Source organism: Kwoniella newhampshirensis, assembly GCF_039105145.1.
Source record: "Kwoniella newhampshirensis strain CBS 13917 chromosome 10 map unlocalized Ctg15, whole genome shotgun sequence".
Lineage (NCBI taxonomy): Eukaryota > Fungi > Basidiomycota > Tremellomycetes > Tremellales > Cryptococcaceae > Kwoniella > Kwoniella newhampshirensis.
Genome location: NW_027118345.1, coordinates 126,533 through 143,853, shown reverse-complemented (window position 1 = coordinate 143,853; position 17,321 = coordinate 126,533). Strand labels below are relative to the sequence as shown.

The following is a 17,321-nucleotide window of genomic DNA, read 5'->3' as shown; positions in this document are numbered from 1 at the left end:
ATCACCCAGCCAGGCGAGTAGGTGGCCAGGTGTGAAGTCGAAGGAGCAGGACAGTGCATGTAAAGGAGGGTCAGACCGTCAGTCGAGTCGCTCGATCTGCTTAGATGGATGTTGTGTAGCATGTCCAGAGTCGAGTATTGTAATTACAGTGTTAGTAAGAGTATATATGGGTAATGAGTGGGTGCATCTGACGGATAGATCATATATTGCGCGTATCAACGCCTGTCGCAGGATCAAGTCTGCAATAACTCCACAGAGCATCTACTCTCTGGCCGTGCCCAACACGAAGTCCGCCTTCAACCATCCCCGGAGCAAATCCCATTCCGGCATTAAGCCCTCTCAATCTTACTATTCAATTCACTGATCCCGACAGGTCCTCCAGAAGACTCATCATAATCATCCCATCTCCCTTCTTCCCCTTGTTCCCTCCCCAACTCCTCCCAATCAATGACGAACTCCGTCCCGCTCTCCTCCGCCGAACACTTCCATTTCCCCCTGGACAGATGGAACTCGGTGAATTCGAGTCCGCGACAGTCGAGTGCTATCAGGGGAGCGTACTGGGCGTTTGGGGCGGAGTAAGGGATGGGGGAGGTGGATTTGGATTTGGATTTCGGGGTGGGGTCGGAGGGGATGAAAGAGGCTGAATGTTCTTTCTGCGATGCGAAGGGTTGGGCGAGGCGAGAGAGCGTTAGTCTTTATTTCAAACGATGAGCAGTCTGGGAAGGGAGGGAACTGTTGTAGGGATGGTACGGCGAAGCTCTCAGAGGATGAAAACGATTTGTGATGGACAGGGTGTAGGTAATTTGAACGAATTGTAAATCGATCCTTGGCTCGCCCACGTAACAATCTCGTTTCGGATTGATCATTGTGATAGAGCCTCAAGCACATGCTACCCATCGAGTTCCCCCGCTCACCTTGCAATTGCCGCATCTCCAAACAAAATGAGCAGTTCCTTTCGAACCTGATATATCGTGTTCTTCCTAGATCGCATAACGGTGTAAGATCAGCTTGCGTCAGTGTTTCCCACCCGCCTCTTCTCCTCGCTTCTCCTGCACATATGCGAATCAAGAGCCTGAATTTGCGTTCTCCGGCCTTTCCAGTCTTGATGTCCATGTCTGCATAGGCGAGCAACACCACTCACAATTTGGTTGAAGCTGACTGTCTTTGGATGTATCTCTCTGCACGAGCTGCACATCACCTATTCTCCCCCATCAGCAACATCATACCTCTTATATCTGGCTGCAAGCGGGAAGTGTAGGGCAAGCCACGCACCGTGAAGAAATACTCGTAGTTCTCGTCGGCGGGTTGGACATCTTTCACTCCTTCCAGTTCCATCGAGATGAAGACGCGGAGTTTCTAATTACACCCATAAGCAGCAAATACAACGAGCTGATAGATCAATTACACGGCAAGGTGAACGGAGAAAACTCACGACCATGATGAGACTTCCAACGTCTTGCTTTCGTTCGATTCGGTACGGAGAATGTTCGTGAGGTGATGAAGGAAAACAGATGAATGTTGTCAAAGATGCTTTGGGAGAACGAGCCGTTGGGCCCCGCCGTCCCCTCGGCCGTCACCCGAATCCGTGTCAAGTTCAAGTTCCAGCATAGACTTGGGTCACTGCCCCAACATGCGCCTACCTAGGATGATAGAAAGGAATATTGAGGTGTGTCAGCGTTGGCCGCTACACGACACACTGAATTTCACATGCATACTGTATCTATCAATGATTTGTTTGCTCAGATTATCTCCTGCATATCACGTCATCTACAAGATGCCCTTTTGCCAATCACTGGCCTGAGCAGCAAGTTCGACTGCAGCCAAACCCCAATCCTCTCCGTGGTCTGAAGGGTCCAGCGACATCAGTACCAGTCTCACTGCCGTTACGGCGATCTATACAGGTCACTCACTGTGTCCCTTGGTCTCCTTTCTTCCGATACCGGCTCTCTCCAAACCTTGATCGTCAGTTAAGACGGTCAGAACGCCAAAGATGACAGGGACACCCGTGTCAAGTTGGACCCGCATGAGACCGTTGGTGACGGCGTCACAGATGTATTCAAAGTGCATGGTGGACCCCTTGATGAGACATCCGATGGCGATGACGGCGTCGAATGGCGCGGTAGAGGCTGTAGTGCCTGATTGAGCGGGTTGAGGAGGGTTGGCAGATGGGGCTGAGGCAGCGTTATCGATAAGAGAGAGGAGATTGGTGGTGCTTGCCAACATGGAAGGTGCTGCGTTGGATGATTGGGTCTTTCCTGCTTCGATAAGTCTGAAAAGGTGAGTGATAGATCAGCAAAGTTCCGTAAAGTGTACAACCGGATGGTACTGCCATCGACCGCACGCGAGGAATCGAGATTGGCACAGAAGATTCGACCCACTTTTGACAGGCGAAAGGCAGCTCGTAACTTCCCGGAACAGTCTTGATCACGATATTCTCCTCTTTGACACCTTGCTCCTTGAGCTTGTTGACAGTGCCCTCGAGGAGAGCGCCGATGATAGCGTCGTTCCATCTAGCATGGACGATGGCAATGCGGAAAGGTGATCCGTCGTACTTGACGGGAGGAGGCGGAAGGCCTTTGATGGTCGGGTCGGACATTATGGTCTGTGATGTTGATTGCCAAGGACAAGGACAAGGAAGAAAGAAGCGAGGAGAATGAAAAGGTCCACGTACGAATGCGATTTATGCTTCAACCGTCCGCTCACCTAACTAACTGGATTGCGTCTGGCGGCGATATCCGCCTTTCCTGCGTATTATGACACTACTTTGCAAAACCCACATCCAAGCTCAATTTCAGAATCAGAATTTTGATGGAACAATCTCTCTCGTCCATCTTGTCAATAATCAACTAGGCCCGCCTCCGAGCCACAAGATGCGAAGTCTGACACCCCTAGGGCTACAGATCACCTCGCTGAGCCAGGCAGGGAGCTCTAGTAGAGCTTCTAACCTTGCGATCGATCCGGAGAATAGGACCGTCTATGTCGCTGTAGAACGAAAGGACGAAGAGGAAGGTGGGGTTGAAGTCGACATCTTCAGAATAGCAGAAGGCGATCATGAGCAACCAGAGGTGGGTCCAAGTCCGATATCGTTCGGCCGGCTTGGTGTGCCAAGCTTACCATTGAAGGGGCAGGTGATTGCATCGTTCTCATCGCCCGTGACAGCACCATTTCCGAAACCGGATTATCTAGGAGAGACTCTCGACCTTCATTATCTGTCTGATGACAGAGCACTCGTCATTCTGTCGGCTGGAGGAGATATAGCTACTCTAGCTCTGGAAGGTCCCGATGGAGGTGTTTCCCCTGTAAGACCTGGGCCACGCTGCTATTTCAAGGACCAAGCTGATGATTTTAATGTTGTCGAATCAGGTCGAAGTCGTTGGTTGTGTAGACAGTGGGATCAAAGCGGCTGCTTGGTCACCCGATGATGAGCAGATCGTGCTAGTCACCGGTGAGTCAATGTGACTTGATCGAATGCTGCAGTAAATGGTAAGGTGCTGAGGGTTCCTTTCTAGGCGAGGATAACCTGGTTTGCATGACAAGGAATTTTGATGTTGTTCATGAAGAGCCATTACGGACGGATGATTTCGGTGAAGGTATGTTGAAGCTAAGCTCTCTCATGATCCTTCCGGTCTGGAGCTTCTGCATTTTTGACTCTCGATCGTAGACAAATTCATCAATGTTGGCTGGGGATCCAAGACCACTCAGTTCCATGGATCACTAGGAAAAGCCGCGGCCCAAGCACCATCTGCCACTCCCACATCCATTTCCCATCCCACCGACTCTGGCCTTCCTACAATATCCTTCCGAGGCGATGCTGCCTACTTCGCCATCTCTTCGCTCGACCCTTATCAAAATTCTCCGACCCAAGCTCGACGACAAATACGAGTCTATTCAAGAGACCCCAACTCGGGTTTTATCCCCCGTTTGTCGGCAACTTCAGAATCTCTTCCTGGTCTGGAGGGTGGATTGACCTGGAGACCGAGTGGGAATGTAATATCGGGCTTGGTGAGATATGGGTATGAAGGTGGTGGAGAGGGACGCGAAGGCAGATGGGATGTTGCCATGCTGGAAAGGAACGGGTTGAGACATGGCGGTTTCGAATTGAGGGAGGACAAGCAGGTATGGAAAGAGGGAAGAGTGAGAGGTATGAGCTGGAATTCGGACTCAGAGGTCTTGGCAATCTGGATCGAGAGGAAGGACAGGGACGTCGGTGAGTCGCTTTGTTCAGGGAGAAGTGACCACGGGTGCTAACAGCCGATGAAACATCAGTCCAACTTTGGTCCATGAAAAATTACCATTACTACCTCAAGCAAGAGCTGTTCTCGCCGGACCCTGCCTCTCTTCGGTTCACGGGACTCAAGTGGCACCCAGAGCAAGCCCTATCACTGTACATCATAGGCGAGAGTACGTATTGGCGTGATCAAGTTCGTCTTGATGTATCACAGTGCTGATATCACAACCACCAGGATTTGTGCAGCTGCGCACCTTCGTATGGGACACCTATTCCGCAAGATTGCCCATGCCTCACGACACCGCGTCAGTGGCAGTCGTCGATGGCAGTGAGTAGAACATGCACATTCATCAGCTGCAGCACTGACCTTGTTCTCAGATCGTCTTCTCATCACACCCTTCCGCACTCAAAACACACCTCCACCTATGTCGTCCTATCATCTCTCGCTTCCTTCCACACCCGTACACGTCAGTCTATCGCACACGGAGGACAGTGCAGCCCTTCTCTTCTCGGACGGTCTCGTTCAGGTCTGGGATCTCAACACACGTTTACCCGATCCCAAATCTGGGTCGAGATTACGTGGAGGTGGCAAAGTTGCCGAGCCGAAATTGAGATATGGCTCGACGTTGGGTTTGACGCAAGGACAGAAGTCGGTGCACAAACAGATTACCATGGGACCCAAGGGGAAAGCGGCTATCATCTCTTGGATCGAGAAGGAAGGTGAAAATGGATGTAGGGTCAACATCGTCAGCGAGAACAAGGATGATGAGGAGGAGTTGGATGTGGAGAACGATGTGGAACGATTGTTATGGACTGCTGAAGGGGAATTACTGGTGTTCGGTGCCGACGGACACTTGACAAGCGGTGAGTATCAGACGGATGTGAGGGATCTTGTTCCAGAAGGGCAAGTCTACTGACCCTTGACTTTCAGTTGCCGCCGAACGTCCTCTTGACCTCGACTTTTGTCCGCGACCCACGTCTCTCGCCCTTTCGCCTTCCACCTCGCTTCTCTTCGCTCTCTCGCCCACATCGAAGCTGCACCTGTCATCTCTGGATCCCTTTTCTTCATCGACAGCAATAGCCTCGTCCGTCACTTCCTTCACCCTCACACCCGACTTCCTGATATACACCACTTCTGCACAAACTTCACACTATGCCCCGTTAAAGGTCTTGCGACGTTTGGCCGCTGGAGAGGATCTGCTGCCTCACGAGATGAAATGGGAAGAAAGAAGGGTAGAAAGAGGCGCAGTGATCGTCGCTGCCTGTGAGAGCTCGATGAGCTTGGTCCTTCAGATGCCGCGGGGCAATCTCGAGACTGTCTATCCCAGAGCATTGGTTCTCGCAGTGGTAAAGCAGGACGTACTAGCGTGCGTCAGGCTCATATCTTTAATAGGCATCATGACCAATACTGACAGAGTCGTCACTCTAGTGGCGCGTACCGAACTGCCTACCTTACGTGCAGGAAGCATCGGCTGGACCTGAATATCCTCTACGACCTTGATCCAGCGAATTTCATGGCAAATCTGAAGGACTTTGTCGGACAGATTCCGGAAGTCGACTACCTCAACCTTTTCGTGTCCTCACTCCAGTAAGCTAGTCAAACGCTTGTTTATGCTACAAACCTACGACCCAGCTGACATATTGCCCTCGCAACAGCTCCGCAGATTCGGCGAGGATCTTGTATGCCGATAGAAATCGAGAAACGTCCTCCACGTGAGCAAAGATCGCTATCTCACACCGTACCAATCTATGTGACAGCTGACGGACTGCACATCTAGTTCCGCCCAACCTATCGATAAAGTCAACTCTATCTGCGATTCGCTCCGAGCTCTTGTCGAAGAGAAGGGAGTAAAGGAATACGTTGAAACGATATTGACGACCCACGTGTGCAAGCAACCCGCGGACTATGAAGCGGGTCTGAAAGTGTTGTTGAAGCTGCAAGGTCAGCTAAGAAATTCGTTGATGCGCATCGCAAGGTGAAAGATAAGCTGATATGTCTGTACCAGCCGATCACAAGGAGATTGTGGAGGACGCTATCAAGTACATCATCTTCCTCTCGGATGTCAACAAGCTTTACGACGTTGCCCTTGGCATGTATGACTTCCAGCTGGTCCTGATGGTTGCGCAATATTCTCAGAAGGTGAGTTCTTGATGTTTGCGGTCGGGCACGATGTTTTTCAGCAGCACGAAGCTGACATCCTGTGACGGCCATAGGACCCTAAGGAATATCTGCCTTTCCTAAGAGAGTTACGAGCGCTTGACAAGTGGGAACAGAGATACAGGATCGATGATCACTTGGGACGAAGAGAAAGTGCATTGAGAAGCCTGAAACAAGCAGGTGAGCTATTCATATTAGCATCACACGAAGAAGCTGAGCCTGATATGTTCGTTTCGGCTAGGCCCTTCACGATTCGAGGATGCCGCTTCGTATCTTGCTCGGTATGAATTGTACGACGAAGCGTTCGAGCTGTACGCCGAAGACAAGGAACAACTACTCGTAAGCTTGGATGCAGTCACGCAAACGAAGGGAAAGAAAAGCTTACCCGCATGGTCACAGGTCGTACATGATCTGTATGGCGATTACCTCTACGATAGACGGGATTTCACCGATGCAGCCTTATGTGAGCTGGTCCACGTCAACTGACAGGATTAGACCGACTAACGTTTCGAACATCCTACAGCTTATATTATAGCCAACAAGCCTTCCAAAGCTTTGAAGGCTTATGAGCGAGCTCATGCGTGGAGAGAGCTATTTACTTTGGCAAAGAAAGAGGGCTTGAAGACGGATAGCATAGTAGAGATGGTTGAGCGGGTCACAGGTAGGTTGTTTTTTCCTCACCCTCTGTCCTTTCACTGGGCATCTACCGCTGTTGTCGTTCTTGATCTTGGGTCTATTTGCTGATACTGTATGTCTTTGTTCCCAAGACTATCTCGCATCTCGTGGTCGGCATCTGGAAGCTGCACAGGTGTTCGTAGAACATGCTCAGGATGTGGACAGTGCTGTCGATGTGCTTTGTCGTGGGACGGAATTTGCAGAGGCTTACAGATTGGTCAGTGAAGTGAAAGCCAATTGGTTTGTAAAGCATACTGACTCCACTCCTCGCTTTTAGGTCTCTTTACACAACCGAGACGATCTGATCGAAGCGATGATCCATCCTGGACTTGAGGAAGCTCATGAGGCGATCATGGAGGTGTTCGAGGAGATGGAAGGTCAACTGGATAAAGAGATGAAGAGGATTATGGAATTGAGAAATATACGGGAAGCGAATCCTGGTGAGCTATTCGGACTATCTGACTTGGACAACTCTTTCCACCTTCGTGCTCCCTCGATCGCCCTCCGTAAAGGTTCTATCGACAACGTGTACGAATTTCGATTCCAACAACTCCACTGATTTTTCCCTCGTGCAGATTCGTTCTTCATCGTTGATAACGAGCCAGACATCGAAGGTGTCGACGTCGCGACAAACGCTACGACCGTTGCATCGGCCTTTACGAGGTACACTGTCGCGCCGACGACTGCCTTCTCGCAAACTACAAAGATGACTGGGTGAGCAAATATTCCTCTCTTGGTCGCTCCAGTGCTGTACAGGCCGACGTGCCGATGGAAAAGAAGTCGATGGGAGGATGTATTTGCTGACAATTTGCGGCGACATCAGACAAACGTCCAAATCCAAGCGAGGAAAGAAGAAGGCGACAGGTCGAAGGGGTACTGTGGACGAGTACGAGTATCTCGTAGCGTCAGTCGGGAGACTCTTGATTCGAGTCGACGAGAAGAGTGGTGAGCTACTGTACTGCCGCGTCTGCGTTGGGACCTAGCTGAATCAGTCGTCGTGTAATAGCCGAAGCATTGATCCTCCTCCGACATCTCATCTTAGCATCGGAAGATCATGTCGCCCTCGCCTTATCTCTCCAAACAACCATCATGACTTTCCGACAGAAGCTGTTGGAGGGGATTGACGAAGCGTGGAGAGAGAGGGACGATATCTTGAGAGAGGTGGTGGAGAGTGGAGGAGCGGGATTGGAAGATGCTTTGGGTATTGAGAAGAGTATGGAGTTGGTCAAACCTGTTGTTGGACTGTGGAAAGGGCTTGGAGTGTTGTTGAGGGGTTGAGAGATCATGTTTTGTGCTGTGCGGGTGGAATCGATCCAGGGGATTATGCATGAGGGTCGTAGTGGGGATTTGAGGACGGTCAGATGAGCAATCCATCCATAGATCGATGACGATACTTTTGTCGAAGAGAATCACCTCTACAACCCTAATGCATAACAAGCTACCTCATGTTCTTTGGTTAAGAGTGTGCCCATATCATCGAGAATGGCAACGTTCCGCAGTAAACTCTCGATTTTAGATCAGCCGAGCTTGGGGCGGAGGACGTCTCCGCGTGTGGAGTACCGCCACTACTACAGTACTACAGTACGAGTACTACCACATCAGTAATTTGAGGTCATTATCGACGATGATGACGCGCTACGAATCAACCATTCCCTCGTCAATAATCGCTTATCGAAAATGGAGTCGAGAGACATGGCTCGGGCCCCGACCCGTTTCTGCGGAGAGTACAATGACCTCGAGACAGTCATACAGTGGTCGTTCGTCCAAGCTACCGTCTGGTAATCCACCCTCTTTTCATAGGCAATCACTTGCAGTCACTCATGACTTATTTATTTCAGTAGTTATGGAGGTCATCGTCCTAGGTGCCAGTGGTGAGCGTGTCATCCTCTTCAACTTATCAATCAATCTATTTCTATCGATAACCATGAACCCTCTATACACAGACACACTACATCGACCAACGCATAACACTTTCCGTTCCCGCCTCTGCATACGATGCTCGTTCAAGAAGTGATGGTGCCATGCGACCGATTAAATGTCATCGTAGCCTACGGGAATTTCTGGCAAGGACATCCATCGGGTGAGTATTTGTGTTCGTGTTCGTGCTCGTGTTCATGTTTGAGATATTCCACATTCCTGACCCTGTTTGGCATATATTATTGGCAATGCAACACTCATACGTTGCCAGCCAGAAACTTGGTAAATGATGAACAGTCGCGGCGGTCGCGGGCACGTTGCACCCAGATGTGCTCAAAGCGCTCCCGATGAGGCCCTTCAAGCATTCATGACAACTGCAAGGATGTGAGAATGACAGACCTGGCAGACTCGACCAGAAGCCGCGTGTGAATATCAGATTGCAGAGTCGAAATGCGTCGCAAAATCAAGCGCGTCCACATTTCCCAGTATCTTGCTAAATGTTCAGTCGCAAGTATCGCCATTGCGTCTTCAAGCAAGCTCTGATGATCACGATGCCCATCTGTCTCCAAAGCAGTTGCGTATGATCGTTTCGTCGAAGCATGATCCCAGAGTTGGACTGCATAGTCAGGTCAAATTTCGACCATTGCAGCAGGATAACGTCGCGCTCTCCTTCTAGATATCTCCACTGATTTCTCCGCTGAAAATGTCACGTGATCATATTCGAACTGTTTTCCTGAAATGGCAATTCTTTGGCATCTGCAAAGTAAAACCGAGACCAAACCCGAAGCGCCCCTCTCCCTGCCCTCTCCCCCCGTTCCCCTTTGACTTCTCTCACTTTCACTGTGACAGGCCACATCCAATCCTTTACAGTCTCTCTCCACATATCGTCAAACTCACAACCTCCATCTCACCTCATCTCCCCTCTCAGCATACGGCCACTTCCAGCTCACAACACACATTGCATTGTCGCCATCCTTTCATCGCTCACTCCGCTTCTTGGCTCGTTTCGACTTGTTTGCATCTTTGGTTTTCGCATTGTTTGGTCTGATCGATCATTCCCATCTCGTCCACTTGGATTATACGCTGTTTCACCCTTTCGACAGAGTGTGACCGCGAAAGATCATAACCACTCGACACCTCACACGACGCTTGTGTTCGCATCCATCTGCAGAGTATAGTGCAAGCATGTCGACATAATCGTGATACGTCTTTCGCCACCACCACCAAACAAACACATCGCTTAGTCACGATACGATACGATACGATACACGTCCATCATGTCGACTACGCCTGATCCTTCACCCGCCCTCACCCATCGTTCTGTCAATTCTGCCTCCGCTTCCAACGGACGACCGAGCGAATCAGACCATCATCCTAATCCGCTCGAATACGATCTATCACTCCCTACTGCCGTGTCGCACTTGGTCCAACACCTGATCCAGCCGCTTTCACCACATTATCCTCATTCCACTTTGCTCCGACTTCGAGATGAACTTCGTTCAAGACTCATCGACCTTTTCCAACCTACCTGGGAGGAACATCGTCCTCAGTTAGGGAGTGGATTTCGAAGTTTGATCTGTACGAAAAATCTGGGTCTGCCAAGTGTGTTGAGAGACGCAGCGGGACCGTTGGAGATCAGTGAGAGCGTTTGGAAGAGGGCGATTGCAGCGACGAGGGAGAGGGAACACAAGGTGGAAGAGTGGGAGGCTTGGTGCGATCCGGGTCAAGTGGTTTGGAGATGGGGAGGGTGGGAATGGGAAGATGTAGGATTTGAACCGTTCAAAGTGATCAGGGGTGAGTCAATTTCTCGAATATCGTCACACGGGTCAGAAGCTGATGCTTTAGCTACAGAAAACTTCCACATCGTATGGCAAGCCGCCGCTACTGCTCACTTGTCACCACCATCCACTGCGCCAACCGCACAAACTCTCCTTACTCCCGCCCGTGCTTCCCACGCTATCCCTATTCGAGCACCTACCGTCTTCGCTATTCCTCCGACTCCCGCTGCTCCCTCCTCGTCGGACGTATCTTCGCACGACCTCAATGACAACTCTTCCCCAGATCTCTTGCCTGCATTCGCATCGCTCGGATTGGGACCTGCTCCAGGTGGATCTTCCAATCGACAGCCATCCGGATGGTCCAGCTCCGACGCGGCTTCGTCTCGAGCTACGTCCATCTCAGAGTCTGAGCACTCACGATCCGTCTCAGGACTATCAGTAGACTCGGTCGATAACGCGCACGATGACCACGAGGATCACGACGTGCCGTCCAAGCCTCCCTCGAGGGCTTCTCACCGAGGATCGGAGTCGCTCAGCTCCGTAGCGTCGTCCGTGTCAGACTCCAATTCGGGTCACACTCAACTCCTTACACCTGGATCCCGACCTGGTTCCGCCGACCCCTTTGGAGTGCCGCTGTTGTCCCTATCCGCAAAGGGGCATGACATCTCAAGAGATCGAGACGCGAGAAGCAGGAAGATCACTCCGCCCATGTTGTCTCTTCCTCGAGGTCGCACACCTTCACCGAACACCCCTGATGGACAGACCATCACTCCCAACACCGAGAACACTATCACACCTTCGCCCTCCGCCCCGACTCCCACTGTCACTCCTTACGATGGCGGAAATGTCACTGTCTTAGGTGGCGGTGTGAAGCTTGGTGGCTCTGCCTCTCGTCCAGCTTCTGCGCATTCAGGTAATCGGACCCCGATTGACCGATCTAGGTCACCTTCTATTTCTCTTGCATCTCGAGCTCTTTCCACCGCTCTTGGACCGAACTCCAACGGGGATGGTACAGCTGCTACGATCAGTGGTGGAGGTCAAAGGAAACAGAGGACTAGGAGGAGGATCATGCCTACTTATCTGGGGCATCTAGGTCAACCAGGTGTCGGTGGTCCTATCATGGGTGTTTTTGGGCAATTCGCAGGGAAGCCAACGCAATCTCCCCCTGGTGGTCCACCCGGATTTGGGGCAGGCTACGGTCATGTAGGGGTAGGTGTTGCGCCTCCTCCAATCGCGGGAACGAGAGGTGTCAGTATGCCCAGAATGGGCTGAGTTTTGTTTCCTCACCGATTTTGATTTCGTCTTTCGCTTTTTCAAATTCATACAGTCATCCCTGTCTTCGCATCTGTCGAAGGAACAAGTTGACTACTTTATACCTTTTCCCCACTTTTTGAAACAACCTTCGAATTCGATATTTACTTGAACTTTTCCAAACTGGAGCGAAAACTTGTCATGCATCGTTTTGCATCGAACGTTGTTGGGCGTGGTGAACGAGCATCATATCTGCATGTATCGATACTGAGTGTGTAATGCACGATATTGGGCGGCGAGATACATACTGGGGAAATGGAAGGATGTTGGAGGTAGGTCAGGTGGAGTAAGGTTTCCAGTTCAATCGGGCAACTGTTGAGATAGTGTTGGATTCGGAGCGGACGATGACCAAGTTGAAGTTCTGAGTTGGGGTCGAATCAGCATTATCTCCCAGCGCAGTGACTGGCCAATCACGAAACCAGGAAGGGAAGAAGGGACGAGACAAGGTAACTTGGACCCGACCGGACCACAATCTCAATCGAAAACTGAAAAGGACAGGGCGGGTTTGTGGCAATTCGTTCGAGTGATATCCAACCAAATTCGTCGAACCAAGCCAGCCTTTGTTGACCCGATGGACCGGAGCGAAGAAGTAAGAACGATTGACGTACAAGCCTCGTCTCGTCTCGTCTCGTGTTGACCACATCTACCTCCCCAAGCCCGCTCCTTCCCAATACGTCGGCCATTCCTTCGGCCACGGTCTCATCCCGTCATTCCCATTCCCATTCCCATTCCCATTCCCATTCCCATTCCCATTCCCATTCCCATTCCCATTCCCATATTGAACTTGATCAAGAGTGCTGGCGGCGGCGGTGGTGGTGGTACTGACGATGAGTGAAGTCGCCGAGTTTACAGGTATTGAGATATGTTGAGCTTGAGCACCATGGGAGATGGGAATGGTGTATGTATTGATAGTGGGATCGGTCGTGGGATTGAGGTTGGGGTTGGTGGGAGAAAGGGTGAGGGTGAGATTGCAGCTCTGGGAAGAGGAAGACGACATTTCGGTGTGGACGAGTGGGTACGTCGGTGGGTCGGTGAGTCGGTGGGTCAGTGGATGAGATACTGTGAGGTATGGAAGGATGAGATCAGCCACATATGATATCGTATTGCTCCTACTGCATGGGGTCTTCTGATGCCGGATGATACTCGGAAGGAGAAGTCTACTCACTTCCAGTCGATATCGTATCAAAAACACGAAGGAGATACTAAACGATATATGGTTTCGGTTGCAGTAAATATGGAGAGTACGAGGAAGGATGGAAGCAAGGAAGGAAGCAAGGAAGCAAGGAATAGTCATCAGTCGTATCATCCATGGACCACATGTACCCTTGCGACTTGAGCCCGTACCTCCCCTCACCTCGCTCCATCAAGCACAAGCACAGTGGATCTTACTCAACCTTCCTCATGTCATGGCATGGTACACCTGTCTGACTCGGCTCGGCCTCGGCTTCGGCTCCGGCACTTCCAGTCTCGAATCTCAGAGGAGATACCCCCCCAAAAACTCCCTCAGGACCCTCCTTTGGACATGCTCACAAGTCGGCCAGGACCTTTCCTCTCTCTCTCTCCCGTTTAGAGAATTGAAAGGGTGGAATGTGTCCGGAAAAAGATCGAGTGATCCGTGCGGGGTGTGTGTGTGTGTGTGTGTGTGTGCTCAGGGTTGGTGGAAGAGTGAGAAAAAGGTGTGGTGAGCCACACAGACCTTCCGAGCGTGTTAAAAAATGTGATCGTGTCTTGTAAGGTTGGACGGTGAGTCTTGACACGATGCGTTGCAAAGGGTCCTGCGACGTATCGTTCCGACAGCTGATCGTCCTCTTACCACTTGGTCAGCCGTGGTCAAGATTCCCGGCACGACTCAGTTGCGATACAAAAAACACAGTCATACTTGTACCACATGCATCTATGATGATACACGGTCATGCAGAGTTCATGCCTCGCGTCATCCTCCCAGCCCCAATAGCCCTGCTACACCATGTATTCCCACGGACGCCCTCACCTCTCTCCCCGTCTTGCTCGCTATGATCACCGCCAGGAGGTGTTTGCACTGTGTCATTCACAGTCAGTCTCTCTCAATCCAAGAAATGAACAAGCACCTGCCGCCCTTGATTTCATGTCGCTCGTGTCCCTCGGGACTTTTGACCATGGCGGTGGAAACCAACTCTCCACTCACCACGACAGTCCTTTCTGCCGCTAGAGAATTGTACGCGAACCCTGCACAAGGACAATACATCCTCCCCAGCTCTTTGCTCAGACCAACGATCCTCTCTCGTCGAGATCTCTCTTCTGCCCTCCTCTCATCATTCTCAGTCTGCTTTTCATTCTCAGTCTTCTTCTCATTCTGATCGTTTCCGTGTACGGCGGATACGAAAGGGTTACCATCGTCGTTGTCAGCATGAATTTCACCGAGGGCGAACGGATTATCGATTGCAACAGCAGGACCGGTAGGGGGGGTACCTCGTGGCGATGCAGTCGGGTCAGGATCTGTCTTGATCAATTGAGTCGGTGGTGGGACGGGGAAAGAGGGTTGGGAGGGAGAAGGCGGGTCGATATAGAGCGTGTAGTTCTTTCCAGTGGATGATGAGACCTTGATTCACGATGATGATGGAAGGTCAATAATGTACTTTGTGACTTGATTTCGACGCTGAGGGAGCGAGACAGCGAGACGACGTTGAATTCGACTCACCTGAAATACATGTCGATCAGACGGTAATGTCACCCTGACCACTATCCAACGACAATCAACCTTGGCTTATGGGTATACCACACTGGACAGCCTTATATGGTGTCTACTCCATTGTATGGATCTCACCCTCTCGCTTGTCCACCAGTTGAAGCGCAGACATGAGCATCGGTCCGAAAATCGCATGAAGCTGCAGGAGGAGAGTATCGCTGACTACGAGCGAGAATCACCTGATCAGCTGTTTTCATCAGACTTTGCTGTGAAATTGGCAGGTAGACGGTAGTGGTAGCTAGCCCGTTGAAAAAGGGGTCATGACGAGGAAATATGATGTTTCACGTACTCGGAAGAGAAGGAGGTAGAGCATCTAGTAGGGTTGCCGCGAGGAGGAGGAACTCGTCAGAGGGAGCCATTCTGGACGGTGCTTATTTCTCATGGCAGGCCTCTGAGCAACATTTCGAGGAGATGTAGTCGTCAGGACATGGCGTCAATGTCTGGTGGACGTCAGGACAAGCAAGACAAACGATACTTCCTTGTGTGATAGAGCATCACTCGAAATGGACAGTCGGGTGATCACAGACTGGGATCGCATCAGATCACGTGACCTTCACCACTGGCCTCATCGCTTGCCACTCGGCCCTCTCAATCTATAAGTTACTCTTCGTCCTTGTAACCCACCCGTCATCCTCATCATCGCACGCACACACACACATTAATCACACCGCACACCTCTGCTCAGTCAGATTGGTCCTTTCAAGCCCTCTTGCGCTCGATTCATTGTTCTCTTCACTGGCTTGACCGAAAATCTCTTACCCACCGCATCTTGTCTTCTGTGCCGACCAACTTCGAACGCTCCTTGTGGGGGGTGTAGTGACTTGATTTGCTTCTCGACTCACAACAACAGTGTCATATTCAACTCCTCATTCGATCATCTTCCAGTTTCTGCTTCGACAAGCTCAAAGCAAAATGAACAGAGTGAGTGTTGCGTCACTCTATGAGCTGTATCTCGGTCTCAAAGCATACCAAGCTAATTGCGCCGTGCGCTGCAGATATTCGGCTCTAACAAGGCGAAGCCTAAGCCATCTCTGACGGACGCTATCTCCTCCGTAAGTGTAGTTTCCTGTCGGACATATGCCATTACTCGCAGCCTGGCCGTGGACATGCATGAAGCTGATGATCTCTTGACTCATCGCAACCTACGAACTGTACATCGTCCCCTACCCCGTCAACACTCATGCTATATACGGCTCGCACGATCCCTTTCTCACCCTGCTGACCATTCCTCCCGTCCGTATTTTGACTCTCCTGCTTGCTCCCAACTTCCCCCCCCCCTTCTCCCCCCCTCTCTCCTCACCTCCACTTCCGCCATGACAGACCGACACCCGAGTCGCCTCTGTTGAAGTCAAGATCAAGAAGCTCGATGCCGAGTTATCCATCTTCAAGAACCAAATGGCCAAGCTGCGCGAAGGACCTGGCAAATCAGCGGTGAAACAGCGCGCGCTGAGGACCTTGCAGCAGAAGAAGATGTATGAAGGGCAGTTGATGCAACTACAGCAGCAGACTTGGAATATGGAGCAGGCCGCTATGACCACGGAGAATCTGAAGAATACAGTGAGTCCGAATATTGGGGGGGATTGCGAGGTCTCGGGAGTCTCGTCGTATATTTGGATGGAGGGTATCGGACGGTGGAAAACGCTGCTGTGTCCTCACTGGACCGTGACCGGTATGATGCGGCAGATGGCATCGCTCCAAAGCTTGAGTCTATGTGGAGTCTATGTGAAGTCGAGATCAGGAGCGAAACCAGTAGTGGATTAGACGAGGCGGAACAAAGAATGTTGCAGTTTGTTGTCTGGAGCAACCCTAATCCTTGTGCTCTAACACAGATGGCAACAGTCGACGCAATGAAGATCGCCAACAAAGAGATGAAGAAGCAATACAAGGGCATCAACATTGACAAGATTGAGGTCAGCTAGCAACTCTTCATTCTTGCGCTGAAGGGATGATGCTGATGATCGAGCACAGAGCATCCACTATGATATGGAAGATTTGATTGATCAAGCCAACGAGATTCAAGAGTCATTAGGCAGGAGCTATGGTGTGCCAGACGAGGTTGACGAGGCCGATCTACAGGCGGGTAAGTTTATCTAATTTGCTGGGTTCGACATAACAGCTCGATTCTCGTCCCTCCTTCACCCATCTTGTTGCATATCATATCATACTCTCACTGCCCCTTATATCGTTGCGGCTTTCACCTTGCGCAATCATAAGCTGACTGCATGCCCAACGCTAGAACTCGACATGTTAGGCCTCGATGACGAGCTCGTTGGCGAGAACGAAACTCCAAGCTATCTCTCGGATGCTCAAGCACTGCCTGACTTCGTCGATGCGGCTCCTGTGGAGGAGCTGGTACGTTCAAACCTGTTTGACAAAACGAGGTGGGCAGAGCTGTCGTGCTGATCTGCGGGACCCCTCAACATAGCATACGAGCACGCCTACAGCCGAAGTGGCAAGGTGAGGACCGATACGAGCAGAACCTTTAGGTAGTCCAGAGTACTCAGAAGACAGGTATTCGAAATCACGCGA

The 17,321-nt window shown here is 51.0% G+C and overlaps 7 protein-coding genes across 7 annotated transcripts; 3 read left to right on the top strand and 4 right to left on the bottom strand.

Moving 5' to 3' along the window:
* Window positions 1-329: 329 nt before the first annotated feature.
* Window positions 330-1,335, bottom strand: IAR55_007011 (uncharacterized protein; the record flags this gene model as incomplete). The annotated part of the gene is made up of 4 exons (XM_066950087.1): window positions 330-653; window positions 915-980; window positions 1,142-1,198; window positions 1,273-1,335. 4 exons carry the CDS (start codon window positions 1,333-1,335, stop codon window positions 330-332), a joined length of 510 nt encoding a protein of 169 aa, XP_066799302.1.
* Window positions 1,336-1,767: 432 nt separating this feature from the next.
* IAR55_007010 (6,7-dimethyl-8-ribityllumazine synthase) lies at window positions 1,768-2,596 on the bottom strand (the record flags this gene model as incomplete). The annotated part of the gene is made up of 3 exons (XM_066950086.1): window positions 1,768-1,844; window positions 1,911-2,269; window positions 2,379-2,596. The coding sequence occupies 3 exons, from the start codon at window positions 2,594-2,596 to the stop codon at window positions 1,768-1,770; spliced, it is 654 nt and encodes a 217-aa protein (XP_066799301.1).
* Window positions 2,597-2,870: 274 nt separating this feature from the next.
* On the top strand, window positions 2,871-8,339 carry IAR55_007009 (uncharacterized protein; the record flags this gene model as incomplete). Its single annotated transcript, XM_066950085.1, has 22 exons — window positions 2,871-3,065; window positions 3,129-3,299; window positions 3,364-3,445; window positions 3,510-3,590; window positions 3,662-4,207; window positions 4,267-4,401; window positions 4,464-4,556; window positions 4,607-5,092; window positions 5,160-5,595; window positions 5,658-5,816; window positions 5,885-5,941; window positions 6,007-6,170; window positions 6,235-6,368; window positions 6,443-6,566; window positions 6,628-6,725; window positions 6,786-6,849; window positions 6,910-7,047; window positions 7,154-7,278; window positions 7,339-7,501; window positions 7,637-7,775; window positions 7,885-8,006; window positions 8,068-8,339. 22 exons carry the CDS (start codon window positions 2,871-2,873, stop codon window positions 8,337-8,339), a joined length of 3,984 nt encoding a protein of 1,327 aa, XP_066799300.1.
* A 1,916-nt stretch (window positions 8,340-10,255) lies between these two features.
* Window positions 10,256-12,028, top strand: IAR55_007008 (uncharacterized protein; the record flags this gene model as incomplete). Its single annotated transcript, XM_066950084.1, has 2 exons — window positions 10,256-10,772; window positions 10,830-12,028. The coding sequence occupies 2 exons, from the start codon at window positions 10,256-10,258 to the stop codon at window positions 12,026-12,028; spliced, it is 1,716 nt and encodes a 571-aa protein (XP_066799299.1).
* Window positions 12,029-12,710: 682 nt separating this feature from the next.
* Window positions 12,711-13,064, bottom strand: IAR55_007007 (uncharacterized protein; the record flags this gene model as incomplete). The annotated part of the gene is made up of 1 exon (XM_066950083.1): window positions 12,711-13,064. One exon carries the CDS (start codon window positions 13,062-13,064, stop codon window positions 12,711-12,713), a length of 354 nt encoding a protein of 117 aa, XP_066799298.1.
* A 936-nt stretch (window positions 13,065-14,000) lies between these two features.
* On the bottom strand, window positions 14,001-15,151 carry IAR55_007006 (uncharacterized protein; the record flags this gene model as incomplete). Its single annotated transcript, XM_066950082.1, has 5 exons — window positions 14,001-14,105; window positions 14,232-14,645; window positions 14,745-14,785; window positions 14,871-14,954; window positions 15,082-15,151. 5 exons carry the CDS (start codon window positions 15,149-15,151, stop codon window positions 14,001-14,003), a joined length of 714 nt encoding a protein of 237 aa, XP_066799297.1.
* Window positions 15,152-15,704: 553 nt separating this feature from the next.
* Window positions 15,705-17,253, top strand: IAR55_007005 (uncharacterized protein; the record flags this gene model as incomplete). Its single annotated transcript, XM_066950081.1, has 7 exons — window positions 15,705-15,713; window positions 15,788-15,844; window positions 16,113-16,349; window positions 16,622-16,702; window positions 16,761-16,872; window positions 17,029-17,144; window positions 17,218-17,253. 7 exons carry the CDS (start codon window positions 15,705-15,707, stop codon window positions 17,251-17,253), a joined length of 648 nt encoding a protein of 215 aa, XP_066799296.1.
* Between the last annotated feature and the right edge of the window lie 68 nt (window positions 17,254-17,321).